Source organism: Mesitornis unicolor, unplaced genomic scaffold, assembly GCF_000695765.1.
Source record: "Mesitornis unicolor isolate BGI_N332 unplaced genomic scaffold, ASM69576v1 scaffold19673, whole genome shotgun sequence".
In the NCBI taxonomy this organism is placed as follows: Eukaryota; Metazoa; Chordata; class Aves; order Mesitornithiformes; family Mesitornithidae; genus Mesitornis; species Mesitornis unicolor.
Genome location: NW_010172829.1, coordinates 606 through 17,854, shown reverse-complemented (window position 1 = coordinate 17,854; position 17,249 = coordinate 606). Strand labels below are relative to the sequence as shown.

General features: G+C 37.4%; 1 protein-coding gene across 1 annotated transcript; it reads right to left on the bottom strand.

Annotated features, from left to right (window-relative positions):
- Positions 1-14,672: 14,672 nt before the first annotated feature.
- Positions 14,673-16,652, bottom strand: LOC104537601 (E3 ubiquitin-protein ligase TRIP12-like). Its single transcript, XM_010180533.1, has 3 exons — positions 16,562-16,652; positions 16,266-16,369; positions 14,673-15,206 (listed from the first exon to the last, which is right to left on the bottom strand). The coding sequence occupies exons 1-3, from the start codon at positions 16,600-16,602 to the stop codon at positions 15,010-15,012; spliced, it is 342 nt and encodes a 113-aa protein (XP_010178835.1). The 5' UTR covers positions 16,603-16,652; the 3' UTR covers positions 14,673-15,009.
- Between the last annotated feature and the right edge of the window lie 597 nt (positions 16,653-17,249).

Here is a 17,249-nt window from a genome sequence, read left to right as displayed (position 1 = left end):
GTGACCTCAGTAATGTTTATAAATTTTTAAAAGGTGAGTGTCAGGAGCCAGGAAGGAGCCAGGCTCTTCTCTTTGATGTCCAATGATAGGACAAGGGGCAATGGGAGCAAGCTGGAGCATAGGAGGTTCAACCTGAACATGAGGAAAAAAAACTTTTTCAACTGTGAGGTTGACAAAGCACTGAACAGGCTGCCCAGAGAGGTTGTGGAGTCTCCTTCTCTAGAGACATTCAAAACCTACCTGGATGCATTCCTGTGTGACCTACTCTGGGTGATCCTGCTCTGGCAGGGGAGCTGGACTAGATGGTCTTTCAAGGTCCCTTCCAACTGCTAATATTCTGTGATTCTGTGAGTTGGGGCTGTTCAGCCTGGAGAAGAGAAGACTCCAGGGGGACCTTATTGCAGCCTTCCAGTTCCTGAAAGGATCGTACAGGAAGGCCAGGAAGGGACTTCTTACAAGGGCAGGTAGCGATAGAATGAGAATGAATGGTTTTAAACTGGAAAAGGGTAGATTTAGATTAAATATTAGGAAGAAATTCCTTACTGTGAAGGTGGTGAGACACTGGCACAGGTTGCCCAGGGAAGCTGTGGATGCCCCCTCCCTGGAGGTGTTCAAGGCCAGGTTGGACGGGAGGTGGAGTAGATGAGCTTTAAGGTTCCTTCCAACCCAAACTATTCTATTCTGTATATATTAAAATTAAGTTTATTTTACAAATATCTTCTTCTTTCTACCAATATTTATTCAACAGAGCTCTTCACAGAAAAACTGCTACCAGACCAGTTCATCATCTTGTTTTCTCTAGTGATCATCATCAAATGCCATATCTCAGTGAAATCCAGGAACTTGGAAGACATACCTAAAATTTGAAACTGAAATACTACTTACTGTTCTTTAAATATGGGGGTTTTTCCAACCAATTTTGCAACCATAAGAAGCATATTCATTTGCTAAGCTTGTTCATAAGAATGTTGTGGACAGCAATACCAAAGGCCTTGCCATTGTCAAGGTGTAGTACCTGTTTGTTTCTTCTTTCCCACTCACAAGATCTGTTGCCTGGTTCTACAAGAAAATAATTTAGTTTGACATGATCTGTTGACTTGATAAGTCCACAGATGCTACTTGTCTCCTTGTTATCTTCCACGTGCTCTGAAATAACTTGTGTGTATATATATATATATGCAAGTGGCATTTGATGTGAAAGCAGCTGGGCTGTAATTCTCTCTGTCCACCTTCTCAATAAAAATGTTTGTCTTTTTCCATCTCCTAGGACTTCACCCTTCCACACAAGTTGTCAAAGATAGTTGTTAATAACTAGCTTTGGCCAGTTTTCTAAACATCTTATAGAACAAATCATCAGAACAAGGCAATAGGAAAATATGTTCTACTCTCTAACCAGATGATTCCTGCTTTTTACTCAAGCTCTTCTCCTGGCTGACATGGATGGTATTAAATAGCTGACTGACCTTCGTAACAAAGAAGATGCCTGAATAGACTGGTTATGTAGTGTCCCTATTTTTTAATTGTTCCTGGTTCCCCAAAGGGTTTAGTAATTCAGGTGCAATTCCGGTCTAGGTCTTTGGCTTTTTTGTAGTAAAACAATGTAGGTAAGTATTGGGAAAGATGGTTTCAAGACCGACAGCTAGATTAAAGAATTCCGTTGATGTAGTAGCATGTTATTTGCAGAAGAGAACAACTGTGTTCTGAATCAGATTGGACATAACTGTATCACATGAGTTTCGTTAGCATGTTACAGAACATACGAGCAATGTTTGCATTATAACTTTATTTAACTGTAAAACAGAAAATATTAAGCTCACCTAATTAGCTAGTGACTTTCCAAAATGCTGTATTATGTTCCAACATGCATAGTTTAAATAATTTTATGATCAACTTTCTATAAACAAATTACTAATCTTAGTATTCAATAAATATTCAAGCTTTCTGCCTCATTTACACTTGCTAGAATTTGTATTGTATTACCAGTCTTAATAGCTTATTAGTGTGGCTTAGATAAGCTACATTACAGCTTAACTATTTATTTTGATGGAGAGGTACTCATCCTGTAGTGGCTTGAAGGAGATTTTGCAGAGATTTTTTTTATCTGTTCTGATTAAATATTTATTAAAGAACAAAAATCTCTGTGATTTCCTAAGAGGAAGTTATATGCTTTAAATGTCCTCCATAACAATAGTGATTCTTTTTCTAAATATTGATTAATTATTTTAAAACCACCTACTATTAGTTGCATTTTTATTTACTAGTATAGGGGCTAATTTAGATGAGACAGTTACTGTGTTGAGTCTCCTCTGAACAGTGTCCAGACTGTGATATTTTCCTGTTTCATGTTTTGGGTCAGGTGACAATAATGTCTTTATGATACTGGTTTGCTGAGTGCAGAACCTATATTTTCCTCATCTCTCCCTCAGCTTGTGCCTGCTTTAAAGGATCTCGGAAGTTTCTCTTCCAATCTACCAAAAGGACTGGGTTTTTAATTTCATTTGAGAAATTTCAGAAGGGTCCAACTCATGCAACTGGAATCAGATTTCCAAAATTGCCCACTGTGGGCCCAATGCCATATCCAACAGTTGCCAAAACTGAAGATAAATCCTTTTGAAAATCATTCCTGCAGTCATGGAAAGTATTACTGTTTAACACTGTGTTTCATAAGGGCTTAAAATGCATTTATTCAAAATGTTTTCTATGTGTATTTACCTTTGTTTTTTTTCCCAAGGACAGTTTCTATCCCAACAAATTCTATAAATATAACTGAGTGATCCATGCCTCAATTTATCAAAATATTGAAGTACACCGTTAAACATGTAAGCAGCCCACTGAATTTGGTAAGAACACTCACCTTAGAAGTTGCATACTCTGGTGCTTCACACTGGAACTTACTTTGGCTGTCATGGGTTTGTGAGAGCAGTTTTTGGCTGGTTAGTTTAAGGCTCTGAAAAGAGAAAGTTTTAAGAAACACATAGTTCATCACTATAGGTGGATGAGAGGGAAATGTTGTTCTGTTTTCATAGGTACCTGACTGATTGCTATTTTTCTTTTATCTTGATGCAGACTGGCATCCTGCTCCCTGAAAATGTCTATGGTTTTACCTGCTTTCCTCCCCAGCTCTTGCATTTATATTTATTTTATTTTTCTCCACTGTTTTAGGCTGTTTGAAGGTGCATGTTTTCTTCTTTTTATTTGCTAACTTTGATAGGGGAAACTGGTGATAATCATGCTGATTTTTTTACCAGTATTGACAGTGAAAGCACGTGTTGTTATTCAACATCGGCTGTCCAGGGGACCTGCAGTAAAATAGAGAAGTGTTGATACAACCAGTGTCAGGGCAGAGCTGCCAGCCTGGGAAGAGAAACATTATTCATTGTGGGAATCATAAAATCTTGGGAATCATAAATTGTGTTCTAAAAGAAAACACATAGAGCAGAAGTTTATATTGGGGAGCACAAAAACACTGTGCTGTGAAAACCCATTATGCCAGTTTTATCAGTGGCAGTAATTCCCACATCTTTACCTATTTGTTTGGCTCACAGGAACTTCTATCATCCAATGTACTTTTAATATATTTTTAGAGCAATGGACTAAAATTAATCCATACCTCTACACAGTATAGATGTTTCACAGCAAAATTACTCTCAGAAAGATCTCTCTCTAAAAGTTGCCAGAAAAACTGTCTCAATAATTACTGTACCTTTCATCAAAAAGCTGTGCACATAATTTGAAGACATTTTTGCAGAAAATATATTCTTTTTATACTCTTAATATTTTTTATCACAATGCTGTGATACACTACAGCAAGTATTACTGTACTTCATGAAATGAGAAATTCATCTTACAGAAGGATTGGACTCACCTTCAAGCAAACAAAAATACACTAAGTAAAATCCTGCATATTTATACCAAGTTTGAATCAGCTTGTTTTAAAACTTTCTCACAGTATCACAAAAAAAACACTGAAACTAACACAGCTGTAGCTTAAGGTGATTAAATTCTATGACATATACAATAAAATAATTAGGAAAGAATGTATAGGTTTTACTATTTAAAGTCTCCTGCTCTATTCTTAAGCCATGACTTAGGCTTTGAAATAATGACCTGATGTGACTCCAATTTCAGTAGAGAAAAATAATTTATAATGTATCATTCATGCAGATAGTTTTTAGTCAAAGAAACAGACCGAGTGCAAAGCATAACATCTTATATATTTAGTCTTAAATCCTTATCTTAGATTTACATAGATGTTTCATTAATTCAAATTATGTGCTTAATATGATGGCTATCAGAACAAGTATGTGACCATGAGAACCTGAAGTAGTATATCTGAAGAGCAGCTATTTTTATATCCAGTAAGTAACTTACTTTTTATTTCTATGAATGTCAAGGTGCATATGGCAGAAGACATGATGTCTGTATTCTGATTGACTGAAAAACCTTACACATCAGAAGCTGTACAGAAGAGAAAAGAGGGATAAATAAAACATCAGTGACATTTTACCTGAAGGGGTGTCCTGGTTTGAGCTAAATAGAACTAATTTTCTATTTACTGATTTTACTTTTCAGCTCAGTCTCTTCGAAGTGGCTGTACTTGCTGAAACTAATGGCATGTTTTTCCAGACAGTGTTTACTTCTAAATGTGGTAATGCTTCTATGTTATATAAACGTGCCAAGGCCGCTGTCTCACCATGGGTACCGTATCTGCACCTACAGGGAGGAGCAGACCCAAAACTGACCAATTAGGTATTCCATCCCACATACGTCATACTCAGTATAAAACTGAGAGACCACAGGGGTCTCAGTCCTATCTGCCCTCTGCTCTGCTCTTCTCCTGCGATGGTCGAAGTCCAAGCAGAACCCTGCTAGTTTGTCTGCCTCCAATCCTGATCCATATGTTCCTGAATCCAGTTCCTGCATCCTGCTCCCATCTGCTGCTGGGTCGAGACTGGGACATCTCCAGCACCCTGCTCCACAGAGCCTCTGGTGACGTAATTGTTATTAGGGGAAGTGGGGGGAGGATTGTATATTGATTATGTATATGTTTCATTATTTTCCTATGTACATTATTACCCTGTAATATTAGTATTATTGTTTCATTAATCTATTAGTTTTCTTTTCCAACCCATAAAGTTTCTCTCCCTTATTTTCTTTTTCTTCCCTTTCTGGGGAGGGGAGAGGAGTTAGAGAGTGTCTGTCCAGGATTTAGTGGCCAACCCAGCCCTAAACCATGACAAGGTGAGGGGGGTAGGGGGGAAGGCAAGTAGTCTAGTGAGAGTTTTTAAGGCTCAGTGTTTCTCATTGTTATTCTTCCTGAGCAATAAAAAAGAGAAGTTATGCTTTTTTGACCTTTATCAGGCTGGCAGGCTGGCATTTTTGCATTAGGTGGTACCTCTGTAAATTAAGCCTTTGCTTTTAGGAGGATGGCTGGTTGGTTTTGCAGAAGACAGTGTCAAAATGTTGATCACTTTAAAGCAAACTGTTCCTTTCCTTAGCGATTATCAATTCTGCAAAAAAAATAAAAATGCCATTTTTGAGTTTAATTACAAAAAAAACGGAGAGAGTTACTGATGTTAGCAGGTTTACTGGAGACTTTTAAATAAAGATAAATAAATTGAACTTGAAACCAAAGTGCAATCTTTTATTGCATGTAGAGCAACAGATAAATCTCATAGTGTCTGGTTTTACAGTCACATGATTTTTTTCTACTTTCCATAGTCAAATAGGCAACATATTAAGTACTATTAATTACAAAAAAAAAGTATATGGCAGAAATAACCTGTCCTCCATTTGATAGCTTCAGCTACGTGCATAGGTGCTGCAGCTCAGCCTCTCTGGCAAACGGCCCATTGTTTAGAAAAGCAGCAGCCCAGTGCATATCCATGCTGCATACCCCAAGCAGCAAAAAGTAAATATCTAACCTCTGTTGCTCTCAAGGGGGAAGTCATACACTTAAGCAAAGCTCTAATAAATGAAAAATACAGCAGTCTCTGTAGAAGAGTGCTCAACTTGAATTTGCCAGCCCATTTCAAAAACAGCCTTGGCCAAGTAAGATGACTACATTGCACTGAGAAGAATTTAACTATAAAAACCAAAGGAAAGGTATAGATTTGCCCTTTGGAAAGCTGTTTTGCTGATGCTGTGTAATACAAAGCAGATAGTCTAGATTTCTTAAAACCTTTTAAAACTATATAAATATAATGTGATGTAAAAGAGATTATGTAATTATATAATACTCTGATCTTCACATTGATTCAGGTGTAAACAGATGCATTTTCATTATTAAGAATGAAATAGGTAGGCCTCCTAAAAAAAAAACCACAAAAAAGAACCATAATATCTTTGCTAAGAGTATATTTATATTGACAACTAACAAACTGGAATTGCCTAATTCCATTTGAGAGTTATTAAAAAGCTAAAACTATTGCTATTAATGTATTTCCCTTAGAAAACAATCAAATTAAAGTTTAATAGTTAGATTTTATTTTTTAATTTTCTCACAAAAGATTAAAAAGTAAATCCACAGCAGCTGGCTATGTTGCTTTTCTTACCAGATTGGGTAACAGTACTGAGACTCTCTACTTGCAACCATGTTCTGTTTGATGCTGTACATCAAAATGTACAGGCATTGCAGAAAGACAACACAGCATGAGAGGCAGAATGAGACACTATCAACCACCACAAGAAGCTGTAAGCATAGACAGCAATTGTTATTTATCATGATAATTTCTGGGGTTAAAGCAAAGATTATTTTAAAAGATTAATTTGAAGGTGCCTGAGGTAACCTGAGAATATGTACAGGTACAAGATGAAGAACAGCAGAGAGAACAAAGTAATTTTTTTTGACCATTAAAAGACAAGAACTTTCTATTTAACGTGGTGGAAAAAGGGAGCTAGGAGATACACAGACCACTTTTAGTCTATTGCTTTGCTTATGTCAACTGTCTCTTCTCTCCATGTGTATCTGTCCTTTCAACGTGAATAGGCAAAGGAAAGTTGTCTTTACTAGTAAAAAAATGAAAACCTATACAAAAATGCCAGTTATGTAATGGATATGATATATCCATTGAAGGATGTATGCAGATAGGAGAGGACCTGTTAATTGGAAAGCATCAGCACATTAAGATGGAGGAAAAATCCAGTTTTTGAGGCCAGATGAACTGGGAGGACAGTTGCATTTAAAAAAAATTAAAAAGTAAACCTCTTGGAAGAATGACTAAAAGCTTTATTTCAGACTTATAGACATTAAACATCTGGACATCAGTGGTGTTACATCAAGACTGGAATTCAGTCAGAAACTAACTGCTCCAGCAGAGGAGGATAAAACCTTCAAATCATTAGTATGAAGGAACCACTTGAATGGGTCTGAGTGCAAGATTACTGAAAAATAATCCATGAGAGGAGAAAAAACAGGAAATGGAGAACAGGGACAGTAGTTTGTAACATATAATGTATGTAGCAATAATAATAAGGATAACAGAAGATAAAAGTAATGTATAGCTATATGAAGCTGGCACTGTGCAGTCTCCCCCTATTTTACTACTAACCCTGCTTCCACATTTAAGTTGAAGGATTTGTTGTAAAGTTGTCCACTCCGCCTACTTAATGCAGCTTCTCTTGTATGTTACTTCTAACTTTTGAAAGAGGTAAATATCACATCTAAAATCAATACTGCTAGAGAAGAGGCAGATAGCTGCCGAGTTAGTGTCAGCTTTGTTAAGCCATGAAGCACATAGGTCCCTCCTGTAACATGCTGTCTTCCTAGCTTTAACTTCCATAATTGTTTTTTTCATGGTCATTCCTAAGACAATTGCTTTTCTATTAAAGTGCTTTAACAAAAATTGTTCAGTGAATCCATAAATACCTCTAACCAAATAGATGCACAAAGAGAAATCCTAGTTGATCTCACCTAATTGGTAGCTTCTTGCTACACCTTTTTCTGTTTACGTTATTTTGTACATACAGGATCTATACCAACTCAAAACTAGGCAGCTCACAGCTGTCAAAAACGCTACTAAATTTTACTGACAGCTGGAATGTAGAATGGTCCCAGAAAAATGTGCATCTGGTGTTCAGCAGCATCTTATTCTCTGTTCCTTTGCCTATGCATTTCATAGGATTAAGGCTAATCAGTAAACTGCACAGTGAGCTCTTGGTAGAAAATTTATTTTGCAGGTACACATTACTAAAAATTTGCACAAAGATGATCAAAGGGCTGGAGCACCTCCTTTATGAAGACAGGCTGAGAGAACTGGGGCTGTTCAGTCTGGAGAAGGCTCCAGGGGGACCTTATAGTGACCTTCCGATACCTGAAAGGTGCCTATAAGAAAGCTGGGGAAGAGCTGTTCACTAGGGCATGTAGTGATAGGATGAGGGGTCATGGTTTTAAACTAGAAAAGGGTAGAGTTAGGTTGGATATTAGGAAAAACATGAGGGTGATAGATCACTGGAACAGGTTGCCCAGAGAGGTGATGGAGGCCTTATCTCTGGAGATATTCAAGGTCAGGCTTGATAGGGCTCTGAGCAACCTGATCTAGCAACATTGTCCCTGTTCACTGCAGGGGGGTTGGACTGGATGATTTTTAAAGGTCCCTTCCAACCCAATACATTCTATGATCATAAACATCTTTAGCATTGTCATTGACATCCACAGCACTGCAGTAGTCACTCACTTATCAGTACTAATTTTTCAAACCCCACGTATGAGATGAGAGTAGAACTTTTTCCTGTCTTTTGCATTTCACATTCCTAAATCTACCTAATCTTTCAACTTGTAGGCATCTTTTCAGGATGTTATTTTTTGCTAATACTTGTGAGAACTGCTCTTTCTAGAAAAAGCTTTATATGGAATTATGCCACAGTTGAACCTGGAGATGACCAGCTACCTCCTGGGACAGAGATAAACATAGAGACATAACAGCTTTTCATCACAGGTACATGTCACTTCACTCAATATTAAAACCGAATAAGATAGCAGAACAACTTTTGAAAGTGAAAAAAAAGCCCTTTTAAGAGAAGTAGAAATAATTAAGGCCTGTAATTTTCAGTCAGTTGAAGCAGAGTCCTCTGAAGAGGAGATTACTCAATCTGCAGCTGCAACAAAGACCCTTGTAGTTTCCATTCATTTTACTGGAAAATTAGAAAACATTTCTCTCTGCATATAAATTTCTCCCACTGAACTTATTTATATTGATAGGATCGATGTAGAACAAAACAGTGCAAGACTATTTAAGATGCGTGTCGACTTTTTAAATTCTCAGTCATTAGTAAATTCCTACATGCAGCTTTGATTTTAAATTCAGAAGACAGCTAATTTTAGCATCATGACATGTATCAGTAAAACAAACTGATTTATCCAGTTAGGTCTTGAAAAACCGAAGGAGAATGCATGACCACTTTTGTGGGGTATGAAACCATGGGGAATAGTCCCTTCCCTGGATCTACCAGCTACATTCTTATTAATGCAGAATGGGATACTGTTGCTTTCCTTTGCTGGCCAGGCATGCTGCTGTCCTGTGTTGAGCTCTTTTCAGCAGAGCTCCTCTTCAGCCAATTTCTCCTTTTACCTATAATTTCTGGTCTAGCAGAGGCAGCTGATACTGCTGGCCGTAATTTGGAAATGACCAGTCTTTGAACTCAGTGTCACTGAAGGTTGGATAATTTTGCTGTTTGATAGCCATTTTAAAGCAACTTTTTCCCCTTTTTGACTAGGATTTATACGTTTTAGTGTCCTAGAATACAGCCTACTTCTTTGCCAAAAGAAGTACACCAAAGAAACAACAAAACTGTTGGTAACCTTTCCAGATTAACAACATCAATACTTTCAGTAAATTAAGCATGCCAGGCTACCAAGTAAAGGCATAACAATTAAATACTGCCATTTGTTTGGGAATCATAGCACAGACATTTAGGATTGTGAGAAACACTGGCTTCAGGAAAGAAAGAATCATGTAGGAAATTTTCGTCATTTAGCCAATACCTCAACAGTTTAAATACATAGAAGTAATCTGTAAAATAAAGATGGAAGAGGAGGCTTGGAAATGAAGCGCTACCTCCTAGGTTGGCCAACTGTTTCTGAATCACTGCACAACCTGCCTGCCAGAGAGGATTCTGCATGTAGTGAGTCCCTAATAACAGACGAGCTGCAGTCAGACCAGGCCCATATTTAGCCTAGAATACCTTGTGTAGCAGCTAAAGGAACAGTGCAGCCACATACATGGTATTTGCCCTAAATCTTCTTTCCCATCATTTGCAACGCAGGGGCCTCCTAAAGCAGACAAAGTAATTGGGGAAATAGCTGTTGAGATGGGATTAACTGCATTATTTTAAAGTATCTCCACAGCATCAACCTGCCATGGCTTTCACTATACAAGAGTATATCGTGTTTAAGCTTACCTTTACAAAGGTAATCTTCCTCCTTCCACCTCTTCCCTTCTCAGACAACAGGGCAGGGTGGTTTCTGTCTCACATTTTCCCTTAGGCTTATCTACCTGTCTTTATTGGAGTATTAATGATAGCCACAGCCTGATACTAAGGAAGAGGGGAAAACAGGCAGGATTGAAAAAACAAAACAAAACAAAACAACCCACAAAACAAACAAAAACAATGAAAAACATCACCCAGAACAAAAAACTACACCACACTTGTTGCTTTACCCCAACATGCCGCTTACAGCTAGAACTGGATAGTTTCCTTCTTAACTACAGGAAGATGTCACAGAAATAAGGAACTTGACACACCCCCCACCAGTTTTTTTGGTGGGGGAGGGGGAAGTGCAGGGAAAGGTGCACACTTTCATCTTTCCTATTACTCCTTTTAGTGTGTTGGGGGGTTGGTTGTTTTGGGTTTTCTTTTGGTTAGTTGGTTTGGTTTTGGTTTGTAAGTTTTGTTTGTTTTTTTCCTCTTTGAACCAGATTTGCAGATGTTGCCCTCAAACTAGATTTGGTGCTATCAGGAACTTTAAGCTAGTGCCTTGAAAATATGGGATGTATCTTCACCATTTCCCCTCCACATAATTCTCCTGTTTATGGTTGAAGATTTCATGACTCCCCAGATGCACACAATGAAGGAAGAGACCAAAGACATGTTCCTCCTCCACACCCAAAGCAACCAATACAAGCACATTTCAATACCAAGAGACAAGGCCATAGTGCTCCTCCAAAGGCATCTTCTACCCCAGCCCACTGAAGCAGTTGTGGGAACAACATTCACTGTTAGGCACAGGCAGCAGAGCTATTAGATTTGTTTCTGATCTGCTGTCTACACAGGAATGTTTTGTTAAATGCAAGTGACTGCAGCTCATGCTGTTGTGCTGAGGGCTGGTGTGCTGGGCTGAGGTGACTCCTCCAACTCCTGGGGCAACAGACTACGCTCATCTGAGAGGAGCCGTTAAAAACACAAGTTCAGTGCACACAGCTGTGAAATTCCTGCAAGATCACTGAAACAGATCACATGGCACAGAGGTTTTCCAGTCCAAGCTGTCAAGAGACAAGGAAAGCCCTGAAAAGGGTCAACTACCACTAAGATTATGCCTCCCTTAAAAGCTTTTTACGCTAATCCACCTCAGCAGAGCTTTTTATTTTTCTCCATTCTGCCAACAGCTTTAGCTATAGAAAAGTATTTTGACTTGGAGGAGGCACATTCACATTAAGAACAAGGCATTATCCCTGAAGTTCAGTAGACCTCAAGTTCCTGTTAGAAAGCAGAGGTACAGGCTTCTCAGACCACAGAACTCCTATTCTCATTTGAAGGCAGGTTGCTGAAAACAGGTGGGACAGAGGACAAAAAGTTTAACAGATGACAGACCTACCTCCAGCAGCAGCCAAAAAAAGAAGGCACAAGTGAGGCAGCCACTTGGAATTTCACCAGTCCCTGACCTTAGGCACCCACCTTCTCAGCAGAGAACTCAGTAAAGGAAAAGAGACAGAAACAATCAACATACAGTGAGGAAAACGAAGGAAAAATCCAGGTGGTTAAGTTATGCAAGCAGTCTGCATGTGAAAATTTGAGTATCTGGTAAGTTTGTCAATAGGCATGGGGATTTTACACATACTTGGAATTCATTCTTGTACATCTTCCTCCAGAATATGAAGTAAAGGAACACTACAACTTACTAATTCATGTCAGTTGTGTTACTACTGAAATATTTCCTACACAAAAAGCTTCTGTACAAAGCAAACATCTAACAACAACAACAAAATATCACTGTAAAACTTCAGTAGCTATGAGTGCTTGGATGGCACTTTTCCCCCCATGAATGGCGATTTGCTGCTTTTGTTAATTTAGGACATGAAACTCATCCAAAATAGTAACTGATGGCTGGTGTTCTCCAAGATCAGTTGAACTTACCATGTTAAAAAAAAGCCTATTTTAAAAAATAAGACTTACTATACCTTTTATTATACCTTAAAGCTATATGGAACAGTTCGGTACTAAGACAACTACACATCTTCTGAGGGCTACATAGTCCTCAACAGGCATCTGTACACACTTGCGATCCATTTTAGTGAATTTTGCTCTTAACCTAAGGTTCCTCAAAAGGAGAAATCCCCAACATCTTGCCCCACCCCCCCCTTTTTCTCAACTACCCTTAGATAATCACATTTCTATTTGTAGGAAAGTACTGCAGTCCTGCAAACCGTGACTCCTCAAAATTTGTTCTTACAATTTACTATCTTTACCTTGTAAGCCAGATGCTCTTCTAACACAATAAAAGCTGCTTTTAGAGGGTAAAGAAAAGCATCACCCAAAAGGGTTCCATTCACTTTTTAGGCCAACTACATACTTGGTCTGTGCTGAAAATGACAGCCAGAACAACAGAAATTGTCACTACAGGTACTTGCTTTTTCCTTCCTTTTTAAACAAACAAACAACAACTTATTTTCCCACTGAAACAGTCATACCATGGCTATATATCAAATTTGAAAACTACTCAAAATTTTAAAGTAGATGAAAGCCAGATTCTAGAGGGAGACAACATGGGTAAAAAAATATCAATACACATGATATTTTAATACAAAATATTAGCTTTTTTCTTTTTTTTTCTTTTTTTATACAAGTCAGTTTTTTCAAAATATAGAACCTTAAAAAAAATGAACAAATTGCTCTTCACAACACTTTTTTGTGCTCAGTTTGATCAAGTTATCAGAACAATTTAAACTCCAGTCCAAAGTTTAAAAACTGCCTTGAAGTTTTATGAAAACTATGCCGCACTGTGCGCTACCATTATTATACGTACAGTGTGAAGCGCCTTCTTTCAGTTCTAATACAGCAGTAGAAACTGTTCAGTTACCAGGTTCTTTGTGCAAGGATTTCACATTCTACTCATGGTCATGACAGATTTGCATTACATTTCAGTGGCACTGGGATGAGCAACCATGTGTAAATCCTGTGAATGTTCATTGGAAGAAAGTCCATTACATATTGTGGAAGTACATGTTCTTCAGCTAGATAAAAGAAAACTTGTTATCATTAGTTTAGGGGAAACGCTAGCCTGATTAGCCAGAATTTAACAATTTCTAAGCACTGAAATGAATTTTGATTTCTCAAAGTTGAATAAAAGTAACTATCACATTTTCATAGAGATGAACTATATAGCAGGTACATCTCAGGAATATTTGTAATTGCCCATTTTTTGAACCCATAGAAAGTAAAAAATTTCCCTTTAAGTTGGAGGCCTTAAAAGGTCTTGTTTTAGTAGTAAATCATCCACAAGTTGCAGGCTGTTAGCCAAGTAGATTTTAGGATGATTTACTTGCATTGCAGTAATTTACACAATTGAACTTTATGCATAGAGTACAAAACTATGAACAAAAAGGTGAAGCAAACTTTTTTATTTATATTCAGGTAAAAACATTAACCTGATGAAGTAAATTATTGCAGATTTGAGAAATCAGCACATAAAACAGTTGGACAGAGCATTGCTTACAGGTGCTTTATCTGTGTCAAAAGACAAAGGCTGAACTGTTTGTTCTAAGCTAGTGCTGGGGCAAAAAAAAAAGGAAAAAAAAAAGAAAAAACCTACAAAAGTAACCAGGAACTTAAGTCTAGAACAAGGAAACTGCTGTTTACTCAAACAGGGAATGAAACAACTAATTTGTCTTTTAAAAAACTTTACATCAGTTCAAAATGCTCTGGCCTTACCACAATACACACTGGCCAGCCCAAGCTGTTGGACTTCAACTACATGAAAGAAAGAATTCTTCCCAGCCCCTAGTAAGAGGCTTTTGCTGCCTCAATCACTGTGTAAACAGCTCTAGAGAGTCAACTGGTAAAGACTGTCACCATTATATCCTACCACTACAGTAAAACTATGCTATAAGAAATTTTCTACCTAGTTACAAAGGCTGAATTATATTGACAATATATATTTGATTTCAGTAAAATTTAAATTATCTTAATCAGAGAAAGAGGCATGGAGCAGTTAAATGCCCATGTTAACCCAAACATAATAATTGTTGAATGTTGCACACAAAAAGAACCAAGTGAATTGCACATCAGACAATACATGAGGATGGGTAAAATTAGAGGCAGGTGAGGGTACACAGAACTAGGCTACTAAACTAGATTCGTCAAATACATGGTGTATTTTAATTTCTGTACTTATGTACAAAAGTTGTCTTTGGAAGAAAAACTTCAGACTTAGCTAGATGGATACACACAGCCCAGTATTAAACTGCACAGCGACATTTATTGTTCCAGCCTGGAAAAACATCCCTTTTTAAATTTCACACAGCAAAGCAAGTTAAAAACTTCACTCAAATAAATGATAATTTAAACAAGAACTTGCTAAAGAAACCTTGTCACAACAACTTTTAGGGCCTGATCACTTTAAGTCCATAGGGGCCTTTAATGAATATCAACCAAGTGTCTTTGTTTATAATCTGCAAGCCGTTTTTCTACAACAAAAAGGCGTAACACGTTTCCTTGACTCAGGTGATATATTTAGAAAAGAATAATGAGTTTCTCTTTTGCTGTAACAGGCAGACATTGCATTTCTCATTTTGATCAGGAAAGATGGAATGACTGCTGCCCTTCTCTTGCAGCTATCAAGAGTTTTTCACGCATTATCTCAATAGTTGAATAGTCCGGCAATTTGAGATAGTTCACACAAGTCATTACTGAGGGTAAGAAATCATCTGGATTCTCTGTGGACTCAAACGTCTTGCGCACAATTGTCAATGGAGGATTCAAACTTCGAAAGCCTGTTAATGAGAAAGGACATTCAGAATAAGGTTGTTTCTCATGAGAACCCACAATTAACACTGTAGACATCTAACAGTGACAGAAGCATGCAGCTCATAACTGACTTCTTAATCTCCATTTTTAAGTTTAGAATGTGGCCTTATAAGGCCATATAGCAAGCTAAAAAAGAACTAAAATCCTTTCTGTAGATTAGTTTTCCAAGATTAAAAAAAGAAATAAGCTCAAAGCATCTACTTGTGTTCTATACATGCAAAAAACCCAATCATAATTTAAGAGTTTGTGGTTTCATAAACATTTTTTAAGATCCTCAGAAGTTATCTGACTGTTGTACCTTCTTTTTTTACTCCAGCTAAGGTTTTTATACTCCTAACCCTCAATCTTGTCTGCACCATTTCTCCCCAAAAGAGCTCTAAACAGTATTTTTTTTTCTAAATTACCTCTTTCCCCTAAGCCCTAAAGAAAGTAAGTAATGGAACAGATGCCTAAATTCTGTTTTTACTTGCAAAGCGTTCAGCTGAGAATACAGGAAAATATGTATTCTATAATGGTTCCTAGCAAAGGCAGAAAATTCCTCAGTTTTCCTCACTGCCTCATCTAAATTCTGAAATTCAAAAGGGGGAGAAATTAAACTTGATCACTATGCTAGTATTGTCTTCTTTCTAGAAGGGACATTATTTTTTCCAGGTACCAAGGCATAATTTTGTTGTCATAACTTAGTGCAACCCTAGCCAAGAAATACAGTATTAAGGGTTTTCAGTTTTGTCTACATTTTGAACTTTAAAAAAAACCCAAAAAAAAACCAAAACAAAAAAACAGTAGGTTATCTGATAACAATTTAGTTTACTCTTTCCTAGTTTAAGTGTCACGAGATTAACACAAAGTTTATGAGACTTCTACCTGAAGTCTACCCAGCCTCTTCTGAAACCAAAGTGTGAAACAAATATGAACCTCTAAAATACTCAGCTAAGTAATTGCTTAGACTGAAATAATCCACTTGTTCTGAAATGCATTAATAATACTGAATTCATATATAGTAATATGTAATAAACAAAACCTACCTCCTACAGGCAGTCTGGGGCTACCTGTCACAAACTGAAGAAACAGTCTTTGCTGCTCACTGTCAAAGCTACTGAGAATTTCAAAGAGATACTTCACTGCTCGACTACGGAAGGAAAAAAGCAAGCCATTATTATTTTGTTCATAGCTAAAGTAATTGCATCAGATTCCTATTCAGTGCAGTATGAATAATTTCAAATAAATTTCATATCATTCCTTTAGCTTGAATTAATGAAATCTATGAAATACATATTTTTAGTCCTAATATTTATTTTTCAACAAGACCAACACCTATTACCTGTCATGTGTATAACCGTGATCTGGCCTGCAACATTCCATTAAAGTCTTTGCATCCCAAGTGTCTGTTTTACTGCCACACAAGAGCTGCTCCAACTGTAAAATTAAAAAACAGGGAAGTAAGTTTTCCCCTTTAGAACCTGAGGCAGAACCAGTACTGTCTATTCTGACTACTATTACAGCAGACTTCTACCTTCTGGAACAGTTTGCTGCAAAACCACTTCAGCCACTCCAAGCAACCCTCCCCAGCTTGAACGCAGTAGCTTCAACCTAGGGACAGCCTCACTTGCTGAACCTGCCTGTGCATACAAACCACTACTACAGGAAATACTGAATGTATCTCTTAGAACAGAGACAGTCCTAATAAGCGATTTACACTGGAGAACCCAGAATGCCTTGACTTTTTGGAAATGTCACAATTTTTGAAGAAATCTAGGGGAATGGGAAAAAATAGTGTTTACACTTGCTTTTTTGAACTCTGAGCTCTTCAAAAAGTGAAAAATTAATCATTAAACAGAGATGGATCTGTCAGATAGCAGATTCATAATTCAGTTATTTTGCTGGTTCTTTCCATGCACTTGGGCAAGCAGGTAAGACAGGCTACAGGGAAAACATTAAAAGCTTCTGCAGAATCCTTCTAGTATGTAAGAGGAGTTGTAAAGCCTCGATCTCCATGAAACCAGAGGTTT

What these genes read in the sequence shown, in the direction of transcription:
- LOC104537601 (XM_010180533.1), bottom strand. Translation starts at nt 16,602, where the DNA reads ATGGAATGTTGCAGGCCAGATCACGGTTATACACATGACAG. An exon ending in CACGGTTATACACATGACAG is followed by an intron (nt 16,370 to 16,561) that starts GTAATAGGTGTT and finishes TTCCTTCCGTAG; the next exon opens with TCGAGCAGTGAAGTATCTCT. An exon ending in CCCCAGACTGCCTGTAGGAG is followed by an intron (nt 15,207 to 16,265) that starts GTAGGTTTTGTT and finishes TCTCATTAACAG; the next exon opens with GCTTTCGAAGTTTGAATCCT.